The sequence below is a fragment of the Bolinopsis microptera genome, chromosome 9 (assembly GCF_026151205.1).
Source record: "Bolinopsis microptera isolate Bmic1 chromosome 9, MBARI_Bmic_1.0, whole genome shotgun sequence".
NCBI classification, from domain to species: domain Eukaryota; kingdom Metazoa; phylum Ctenophora; class Tentaculata; order Lobata; family Bolinopsidae; genus Bolinopsis; species Bolinopsis microptera.
In genome coordinates this window covers 17,090,717-17,102,520 of record NC_087080.1, presented here as the reverse complement: position 1 = coordinate 17,102,520, position 11,804 = coordinate 17,090,717, and the positions used below count along the sequence as shown (strand labels likewise).

General features: G+C 38.5%; 1 protein-coding gene across 1 annotated transcript; it reads left to right on the top strand.

Moving 5' to 3' along the window:
* The first annotated feature begins 401 nt into the window (after positions 1-401).
* On the top strand, positions 402-1,596 carry LOC134820937 (leukocyte receptor cluster member 9-like). Its single transcript, XM_063831604.1, has 2 exons — positions 402-959; positions 1,180-1,596. Exons 1-2 carry the CDS (start codon positions 451-453, stop codon positions 1,382-1,384), a joined length of 714 nt encoding a protein of 237 aa, XP_063687674.1. The 5' UTR covers positions 402-450; the 3' UTR covers positions 1,385-1,596.
* Positions 1,597-11,804: the final 10,208 nt, after the last annotated feature.

Here is an 11,804-nt window from a genome sequence, read left to right as displayed (position 1 = left end):
TGCGTCGTTCACTTGGAACAGCTACATTTCTATAACTCTTCACAAATATGTTAAATGCGGAAGTTTGTTAAGTTTATAATATTAAATATATTATAATATAACCTCCAGGCTTCACTAACAAGTCATTAGGAATGTATGACTAATACTAAAGAGTTGTTATAGAAGCCTAATACTATTAGAGTTTAGTTAATACAGCATATTAGTGGAGGAGGGTGGAGAAATCCAGAATCCTGATGCTAATTTTACTTTCACAGAAAATCCATACCTTATCGGACCTTATTTAGGCAGACATTACGTAGACGGACATAGTTTTGGACAGAGAGGGGGGGTAAAAGATGGCCAAATATTATTGACCATATCAGCTGTGAATGGCCCCTTTTCTATTTTCTAAATACACATAAGATTAAAACACAACCAATCACCAGCTAACACTCAGAAGTAAGACAGAGCATGGCAGGCCAGGAGACCAACAAGGAGACATCCTCACCAGAAGTAAGACAGAGCATGGCAGGCCAGGAAACCAACAAGGAGACATCAGAAACCTCAGAACAGTCTGACTCTCACTCCTCTTATGTTATACTGCAGGACAACTCTACTCTTCCGAACAAATCAGAACCAGAGCTACATGTAGAACAAAGCGCTGAACAAACAGAACAAAGAGCACATCCCAGCACATCCCAGCCAGAACAAAGCAAACCCTACTGCTCTTTCTTCCAAGAAGGCAAATGTAGATTTGGAGATTCCTGCTTGAATCTGCACGAAACAGACCCCAACCACAAACCTAAACAGAAACGCAAAAACAAGAAAGTGAAAAAGAAATCAGCCGAGGAAGAAGAAGAAACATGTTCGAAATGCAGGAAACAAAAGAAAAAGCTGAGAACAGTGATGGATGTAGTGAACAGAGTGCAGTGGGACGAACAATATAATCCGGAACACTTCATTGTAGGATATCTGGATAGGTAATAAGTTCTGTGGTTAAAAACACGACCCTAATCCCGTCTTCCACGCCTGATCTGATGTGATTCGTAATTAAGTACTGCAACATTTAAAACCTGGAGATAAATATACATCTAGATACAGGTGAACCATATTTGTTGCAGACAGGTGACAGCAATTAAGCAAATAAGGTTCATTTCCCAACCCAGTTCTTACAGGTAGTCTAATCTAACATTTTATTAGGTTTGACGGGCTAGTGGAGGAAGAATTCCTGAACTTTGATTGGAGTGACGTGACGACAGTGGACGATTGGGAGAGTTTCTGTATCCCCAAACACAGAGTCTACTACTTCAAACAGAACGGAGAGGTAGTGTGGGACAGGAAGACAAGGACTGATAAGATATTTACTGATAGAGAGATTAAATGTGATCAGTGCGATACAACGTAGCTGTAAATCTTAGGTTTATTAATAATAGGAATAAAGTTCTTGTAATCGAGTGATGTACTTGGATTGCACACGGAGAATTCGGGTTTGAACAATTTGTAGATATAATTATAATTGCTTTAATTTTTATCCATTTACTTGCACACGTGTTTTGATGATATCTGTTTGTAATTGTAACTTTTTATTTGTTGTTGCTCGTTAGGTTTAGTAAAATGTGCTATTTATTGAATAAATCTGTATCAAATCAATGTCGCCACCAGTGCCAGTAACGACTTACATTCCCGTGAATAACAAATCAGGAACATACGAGACTACTCAAACATTAACAGACTGAAATGAGCAAACTGACAACATCCTATTTATTAAATAGGATAACCTCAATAGTCAATAACGGTTACAGCTTAAAGCTGAAAGCTGCAACCGTTATTGAGGTGATACAAAAGACGATAATCTCTTCGATATGAATATAAAGGCCCTGAATTACTGGTCGTGAAATTGAATTAAACTGTAATTTACAGGCCCTGAAATTGAATCACAGGCCCCTAATTACAGCTTTACAGGCCCTTAATTACAGGCTCTGAGTTAGAGACCCGGTGATGCAGGAACTCCCCCCCCCCCCCCCCCCCCCCCCCAGGGAACTTCACACTTCACTGCCAAGACTCCAGGGACAGGGTGTAACACTAACAAATTAGCGATAGCCAGGTTATAATAATGAAAACTTCAGAAACTGTGCATACGATTTCTAATAAACGGCTGAGAGTTTTAGTTGAGTATAAGTTAAACTGTGGCTGAGATCATTCATGTTGACTCATTGACCCAGCGCGATCAGTGACGCAGAACATTGTAAAATTAACTGAAACAAACAGAATAATACATCGTGATAACAAAAGATCCTTCAGTGCTACGCTCTGGAATTATTAATAAAATCAAATTAATGCGACAAATTCCTAAATATCTTACGATCGCCGAATGGTCATTCTTTAAAATACAACAACATCTTGAGTTTTTACCTGGGGACCCCAGGCCGCTATTATGTTCGTAAACCGAATAGAGATTCGGCAGAATGACAGGCTGAGTTTCTACCCAGTTATCCGCTCTCTAACTATATCACTTTGTGGCCCGCTATGTTAATGTAGTACCCTTTTACTTTTTCACTGAACTACAAAGAGATTAACACAATCTTGCGTATCTCTTTCACAGAAAAGAGATATTTGCCGGCCCCGAAAAGGGAAACGTGTATCAAGCACAAACCTACCGCTCGGAGAGTTAGACGTCCTGTAAAGTACTAGTAGTCGGCAGCCAGGTCAGAAATACGTGGTGGTACTCTATTTGCGTAACTTGCCGACTCTCACTGTAAAAATAAAATATTCTCACGGTTTGAGATTTACAATTAAAGTGAAAGTTACTGTAATTTATAGACTATATAGACTAATATAGTGAAAATGTAAATTCGCGAGCTTTTGCTGGACTGTAAATTATTATAGTCAGTGATTATTACTGAGAGGTAAGATACTTAATGACGCGGTGGCCCCTGTCATGACCCTGTCAAGTATACTTGTTACTAATTGCACGGGCCATTGACGTCAAATGAGTTAAACCATAAACAGTAAACCTAATTCAAATATAATTATAATTATAAATCTGGCCTTTTACTGATACTGTGACACTAAGCGGAAAGTGGGTAACCTATTTTTATCCGTCCAAAATTCCCATTTTAGCGGCAAACTGTATATGATTTGAAAGCAACAGTAACACTAACACTAACATTAACAGTAACACTATGACTAACACTAACAGTAAGAGGTATTTACTGGATGTTAGGATTGTGTGATTCACACCCTATTCGGATACCAGAGTGGGGTTCCTTTAATTACCCGTTAGGAACGCATCTAAATCTAATTTGTGTGTCCACTCATTTGAGGTTTTTGAGAGTCTGTAGTCTGTCCCAAATAGGGTGAAAAAGACTGAAGTCGAATTGTGAATTATCATGGAATTTACCACTAAGCGTCGGTACGCGATTAGTGACGCAGACAGGGAAACATATTTTACTAGCAAGAACTTAACTCCAAAATAATTGTCACTCCTAGATCATTATCATGTAGTTGTTATAGTATACTTATAGTGGGGATGAAATTAAATAATTCCGATGTGAAAATGATTTGATAGTGATACTGAGAAGAAAAAGTCAAATAGTATTTTATTTATATATTTGGAATTTTGCAGCCAATTTAATTGCAACTACCGGGATTGGGAATTGAACTTAAAATTGATGCTACGGCCTAAAACTAATTTTTCGGTATCGTTTGAGGCACATAAAATTAGAACATAACACTAGCCGGCCCCATCACACATCACTCCGCAGCTGCCAGCTAAACAGTATACTTACAAATCCGTTTATAACGTACCGTTACGTATGTGTAATGTGTAATGTGTAATGTGTAATGTGTAATGTGTAATGTGTAATGTGTAATGTGTAATGTGTAATGTGTAATGTGTAAATGTAATGTGTAATGTGTAATGTGTTATGTGTAATGTGTAATGTGTAATGTGTAATGTGCAATGTGCAGATGTAATGTGTAATGTGCAATGTGTAATGTGTAATGTGTAATGACTATCACTGCTAAGAGTAAGACCGCTTTGCAGCTCATCTCCTTCGAATATATATTTATATTTAGAGTAAGACGCATATTATTTTTATCCCGAGCGTGTTAAAATTAAATCACTATACGCTGAAACTTTAGTATTTTTGTTAAAGGCAGCTGAAACAAACTTAGATCGACGTATTTTTAAACGCTGATTCCGAATCACCCACATGACATATGACATAGGATTAAAATGCATCACTGGCGAGTTACCAATGGCAATACACAATATCGGCGAAAACTATCTTTATTACGTGGCATGAATATGATCATATAAGTATAACTATAAGGAATAAGGTCAAATTTCTCGTTACGGCTAGAGTTTAAGCAGATGCTTGAGTTAGGGTGTTAGGGTTGGGATCAGAGTATAAGACTAACTCTAAGAGGGTTTTAGGTACATTGGGTCTCTGTCAGAGGCATATGGACTTGGAGTTGGAGAACGTGTTAAACTTAATGGAAGATTCGAACATCGCAGGTCGGCGTGTCCCATTAGCGATTAGTGCATCGTGCTACAAGTGTTAAACCTAGTCACGTGATGCTCAGATACTCCTGTACAGAGACACTGACAGTGACAGAGTAGAGAGTGATTATTAAGCAAAATAAATAAATTCCCTGCTTATTCTGCAACTGCAAGTGCAACAGGTTACAGAATCAATTTAATTTTACTCACTACAAATTTCCGAGCGTGCTAAATCACTCTACAGTCGATCTTCGAGATTGTTCTAAAAGGGCCCCCGATGGTTGTAACCAACTTCAATCGATGTATTTTCAGACGCTGATTCCGAATCACCCCCCATGTGACATAGGTGATAGGGTTAAATGCTCTCTGACGAGATATTGGCGAAAAACTGTATCGATCACGTGATGAGTCGTAGAGAACGGGTTAAAAAAGTCACGTGACAGTTGAGTGTAGAGTGATTAATCATCATCCACAAATTTCGTGAGAAATACCGTTTTTAACAGTTAAACATTAACATTATGTAAGTAAATACTAAATAAACATTATTATTAAACAACCACCTGGAAGGCTAGATGGTGGTAATATACTTTGCTCTGTGTTGGAACGCAGTATTGCACGCAAACAGACCATTATCAACAATAAAGTCCAGTAGAAACTCACCGTTCCTGTTTCTCAGACCATTACCGAACTGACCAATATGATTATTAAGGCCAGCATCATACTCTTTCCTACTGCATCTCCCAAGTCGGGCGTTAAAATCTCCAGCAACAAACAAATCGTATCGAGCTGGGATATTGATAGCAGTTTTCAGATCATTGAAATATGCAGGGCAGACCCAAGGGTTCAAAAGACACTGTTAACTATTTTAAACAAATTGATTATATTTTATGTCGTACTAACTTTAAAGTCTGTTTAACAGACTCCCGCTCTTTTTGCGGTGATTTTGTGAAATCTGACCATAAACCTGTGGTCGCACGTTTTAAACTTGGTTGTGAATACATTGTACATAAGCGGCCCAGGTCTGACAAAATAAGGTTTGATGTCAATCGCCTTAATGATTCTGATATTAAGTCTAAATTTTTTGATTCTTTTAAAAGTAATATTGATTGTAGAGTTTTAACTAATAATGCTATTTCTGAAAATTCTGATATTTTTGGTATATTGAGTAAATGTGCCGTCCAGGTGGTTGGTAAAGTGCCCCCGGGGAAGCCTCATCAGTACAGCGATGATCCAACTGTCGTTAAACTTTCAGCAGAGAGAAAGTCCCTTCAGCAAGAATGTAGCCTCACAGGGATAAGTGACAGGAGTGACCTCAGAAAAAGAATCAACCATCTCAAACGTACCATCAAAAAGAGGTTGAAATCTATCAACGAGGCCACTGCTAACGCCCTAGTAGATGTCATCAACAACACCGACAGCTGCAGAAGCATGTTTGAAGCGAATAGAACTTTGGCCCAGTGTAGGATAAGGAAAGATGGAGTGACTGTCCACAATGCAGACGGCAACACCTTAGGATCTGACTCATTAAAAGCAGAAGCTATTAAAGAATACTTTAATAATGAGTTCAATGACAAAGATGAACCCCACCTCCCAGCATTCATAGACCCTCCTGGTTGCCTCCTCTGTCCCATAACACCTGAAGAAGTTGGCCGTGCTGTTATGAAGCTGAAATCCGGTAGAGCGTGTGGCCCTGACGGTATACCTAATGAGCTAATGAAAGCTGCTGGATATCCCCTCCACTATGAGTTGGCTAGGATCTACAATCTCTCCTTTGAGACCAACACATACATCCCAGCTATTGGAGAAGGTATCCTGACACCCCTTCAGAAGCCAGGAAAACCCCGAGGTCCGGTAAAGTCTATCCGGCCCCTCACATTGCTAATTGGAACTCGAAAAGTCCTATCCCTCGTAGCCTTGAACAGAATCAATTACCACGTTGATATGTACACTGGACCTTGGCAGGCGGCATACAAGCAGGGTCGCAGTTGTGCTGACCTGGTTTGGTCTCAGAGAATGTTGACATCAGTGGTTACCAGGCGCTAGTTTGAGTATAGTAAAATCAACATTGACATGACCGCTGCGTTTAATACCATCCGCAGACAGACCATCATCAACCTCCTCATTGATGCAGGATGCTCTAGAGACGACATTCGCCTGGTTCAGTACCTCCTCTCAAATACAAAGCTCAAGGTGACGGTCAACAGAGCTGAGTCTGGTGAATTCGTGATTAATATTGGCGCTTACCAGGGAGACAGTCTGGCAGGTAAAGTGTTTACATTGACCCTTGCCGGTGCCCTGAATCACATCAGAGCCGTGATCAGTGTCACAATTCCTAGACCAAACCCCCCAGTCTCTGATAGAGGCCTCCCATTAGAGTCCGCCTATGCTGACGATGCTGAGCTTCTGAGTGAAGATGGTCAGAGTCTGGTGAAGATACTAGAGATTGCTAGTGACATACTAAAGGACTGGAGCCTCTTTGTTAACGAATCAAAGACGGTGTTTACAAGAGTGTATCTGGCAGAGACAGATGATTTGGATGCCCATGGCAATAAAATCAGAGGAAATGAAGAGTGGCGAGAGTCAGTGCTATTAGGATCAAAGCTCTGTTCAGAAAGAGATATTGTAAACCGACGCAACAAAGCCAATGTTGCCTTCTACACCTACAAGAAAGTCTGGTTGAATAGTTCTGTTCAGATCAGTGAAAGTAGAAAGCTGAAGTTGTACGAAGCTCTTGTCACTTCAGTGTTGTTGTATAACTGTAGCAGCTGGGCTGCTCCTGAAACCGTAATGGCATCTGTCGACGTTCTTCAAAGGAAGCATCTGAGACAGATAATCAACACCTATTGGCCTACGGTTATCAGTAACGAGAACTTATATAAGAGATGTAACGTCAGTCCCCTTACTGAAAGGATCAAGAAAGCACGATGGAAGATGCTTGGGCACGTTCTCAGAAGTGGTGATGACACTCCCGCTTTCTTATCTTTTAGATTTGCATGTTTAGGATGTTTTGACTACAAAGGAAGGAGGGGCAGACCTCGCTCAAATTTATTTGATTTATTATTAAAAGACATTATGACGAAAAATATTATTGTGATTGTAAATAAAAGATTTAGTTTAAGTAATTTCAACGATTTAGTGTACAAAGCTCATGATAGACGCTTATGGAGAAGCTATGGGTGAGTCGAGACTACTCGGCCACTCGATTTTATGATTTATTTCCTATTATCTTGTGTTTGCTGTATATAGTTGATTAATAATAATATTAAACAACTCGCATCAGAACGGGCTCTTACTAATTCGCTCGCCCAAAAATTTCACGTGACTTTGGTTTTTATGGTTTTGCAGCCGTACAAAACGGTTTTACATAAACCCTAATCCCAACCCTAACCCTAACCATAACCCCGAAGCTATCCATAACCCTTACCACAACCCTAACCCTAACCCGAGCCCTAAACAATCGAATTCATGTTTTACTACTACTAGCCTGTCACGTGACCAAAACCGTTTTTTGCCCATAACTCTCCAGGAAAGACTTTTTACCCTACGTCATGGGGGGTGATTCGGAATCAGCGTCCAAAAATACACCTACCCAGATCAATTTCACACCCAAAGGGCCTTTTCACAAGAATTTTCTTAAAATTTGAGCGAGCGATTTAGTAAGAGCGATCAGAACGTAACTATACTTCAAGTTCTAGCATTTCGACTTCGCATAAAATTTTTGTTTATTGTTGATTGTTTAAACTACCGACGCCAAAAAAGGACCTTTTGGTATACTAATAGTAATAGTGAATGTTTCGTGCCGACAATACCTCCCATAGTCTATGTAATAAGCGCCATGAGCTGGCACAGAATTTTTTGTCTCTGATTTTGATAAATTTGGTACCAAAAGTTGCCTCTAACTGTGAATAATGAAAATTCACCGTGTAGCACGATAACGTCGAGCTATATGTTGGCCTCCTGTGCATTGCAAGAGTGTACAAAGGACGAAAAATCGGTAATTTATTGCTTAAAATTTGTTCAAAATTTCTCACCCTTGTGTTCAGATTTTAAAATTTTGAAAATAATTTTTCTTGAAATCTTAAAATATTAGTACTATTACTAAAAGTTTCGTCTTGATGAGCTGATTACGATGCCATAATAATTATGTAATAATTATGTGATAATAACTGAAAATGTGAAAGTTATAGGCCAAAAACTAAATATTTGCGCGAAAAAAGCACGCGCGGCTAACTAGTAAAGGCTCTTACGGGCAAAAAGGCGTGTTTTCTGCTACGAGTTTAGAGACCTAACCGCTAATTGGACACAATAGTATGATGTCTAAGGATCGATAATATGTTAAGAAGTAGAGATTTGGCCTTATTAGTCACGTGCTATACCAATGCGCGTTTTAAACTTTGACAGTCTATTACTCTAAGCTGCAAATAGAGTAATTATATTCATATTTTGTCAGCAAAAAGATCACATCATTTTCTATTTGGTGTGAAAATATGAGCTAGAACGGACATAATCTCGCTGATTGGTTGACGATGTCAACCCATCGAGATCGTTGCTCTGCGAAGCAGAGCAACGATCGACGATCGACGATGCGAAGCAAGAATGCTAGTTCGCGCGGCGCGTCGAAGCGGCGAAGTCCTCCAATCTCGCTGAGTTATAGCTGTTTGAAATTTATGATGAACGCGCGGGTGCCAATTGATAACAACTAAATGCTTTTACGCGTAGTGCGCGTCGAAAATTTGGCAAAAACGCTTGCGGAGTGACAATATTCAAACTTCGATAAAGTATATGAAGTGGGTACTTCTCAGAAAGGAAACATTTAGGCAGACACGATGTGACTATTTTTGAGTTGATTTAATACAACTGCAAAAAATTATTCAAACTTCAAGCAAAAAAGTCAAAATTTTTACCACTTTTTTGGATTTTTACCCCAAAAAAATAGAGGGATTTGTTTTATTTTTATACCATCTTGTGCGGCTGTCTTTTAGCTATCTCCATACAAGTTTTGGCGACATGCCAACAAAATTAACTTGCTCAAAATATCAAAAAACATGGTTTTTTGGCCTATTTTTGGCCCAAAAATCGGTTTTTTGCGATTTTAACCGAGAAAAATCAGTTCAATCATCTTGAAACTACTTTTAATCGATTTTACGGTCAAAAATACGTCTAGTATGGTGTATCTGGGGTCCCTAGCGTATCGAGCAGACAATGCCCGTAAGAGCCTCTACTAAACAAGCGCCGTGTAGCATTTTTAGCGAAAATTGCTACACGGTGGATTTATTTTATTCACATTTTTAGACAACTTTTGGTACCAAATAAGCTTGGCGCTTATTACATTTACACTGACTACCTTGACACACGCTGTAACCCCTTCGCGTGCACGAGAGGTATACAATGCATGTAGCAATGACTACCACTTAAAGTTATTAACTGACTGCAAAATGTGGGCAAAATAAGACATTGTCCATTGCAGACACAAGACAGTGACATAACTTAACTACAACATACAAGTAAGTAAATTAAATTAAAGATCAAGAGTGCAATTGAGGATAGGACCATGAACACTATTTAAAGCAGAACAATCAGACTGAACACAGTATTACTAAAACGCTGACTAACCTCCACAGTGCAGAGATTAGTCCACACCCACCAGTGCTGGGGTACAATATTTACTAGAATTATTAATATTATGATTGATGATATATAATAACATAATATTATTTTGTTTGGGAAAGACAAAGCTAAAGAGAGACACTGGCAGTCTGGCAGGCTAGACCCATGATTATGGGTTTTGGTCAAATATAATAACATAAATAATATTTGATAACATGATCGTCGATGAGTTGCGATGTGCGAAGCAGTTCCGAGTTCGGCACGCGCGTTATATTTTATATTTATATTATATATTACTATTTGACCAAAACCCATAATCATGGGTAGAGTGGACCGCTGCCAGTGTCTCTCTTTCCCAAACAAAAGGAAATGATATTAATTTGATTGACCGTTCTCAAATGCAAAATGATACCGAGAATGAAATCGGTCGCTCGCTTTTCCCATTCATTCACGGCTTACAATTAATCACATGCTGTAAAAATTCCTTTGGGTTGCGTTCGGGTCGATATACCTAGTATTTCGGGATAAGGGTGGTACTGGTAGTTAGTGAATTAGCTGAAGTTTATTGAATCTTTATTGCTGAGTACAGCTGCCTTCGGGTAGTTCTTCTTAATCTATTACAATTGTAAATTAATGGGAAAAGCGAGCGACCGATTTCATTCTCGGTATCATTTTGCATTTGAGAACGGTCAATCAAATTAATATCATTTCCTTTTGTTTGGGAAAGAGAGACACTGGCAGCGGTCCACTCTACCCATGATTATGGGTAATATCATCTCTTTTTGATTATAATGTCAGGGTACTTTATAAAGTCGAAATATAAACTGATGTCTTCATTATTAAGGAGGAGTTTCAACGATTTCGAAATTTTTCCTTTAAAAACATTTCCTTGTGTTTAAATAAGCATATTGGTCTATCACTGACTGAACATAAAACATTATAATCATTCAAGTTGCCATTAAATTCATATATAATGACATTGAACTGTCGTGGTAAAGCAGAATTTGTTCGAAATCACGAATGAGCAAAATTCTGACCGTTCGCACGTGCAAACCTTGAGCGGACGTTGCGTGCGCATCCAATACTGAATCGCCGTAAATTTTTGCATAGTGGTATTTTATATATAGTTTGATAAGCGTGCAAAGTTTCAAAAGATTTCAAATAGAACTTGGATCACAACGGGACTCCAAAGTTGATAAAAATCGTGAAAACACCAATTTTCAGTGATTTTAGCAATTTTTAATCAATTTGGGCGTGTCCTCACGTGTGCAACTTTTCGATTTTCAACTTTAAAACTGGCCTAATGCACAATTTATACTTATAGGAAGCAGAACTGAGCTCCACAACCCAAGAGATAGCCCAACACCAGAGAATACTAAATCGCAAAATTGACGTTTTTATAAAATAATTTTTCAAAAAAGCACTAACTTCAAAGGCAAATATCTTTATGAAGGAGTAAGATAAGAAAACTTTCCGGTAGATTTTCAGAATGCTTGAACAATTATCTAAGATGAAAATTTCCTCAGATGTTGAAAAAAATTACTTTTAAATGGTGTAAAATCAATTTTAAAAGTTATTACTTTGTCGAAAATCAAGTTTTAAAAACGGTTAACTTGATGACGTCATCAAGGGGTGTTCATGACGTCAAATAATTTGTTTATACAATGCAAACTAAAGTGTAAACAATTATTGTCAAGACCTGTGGTCGGAAATG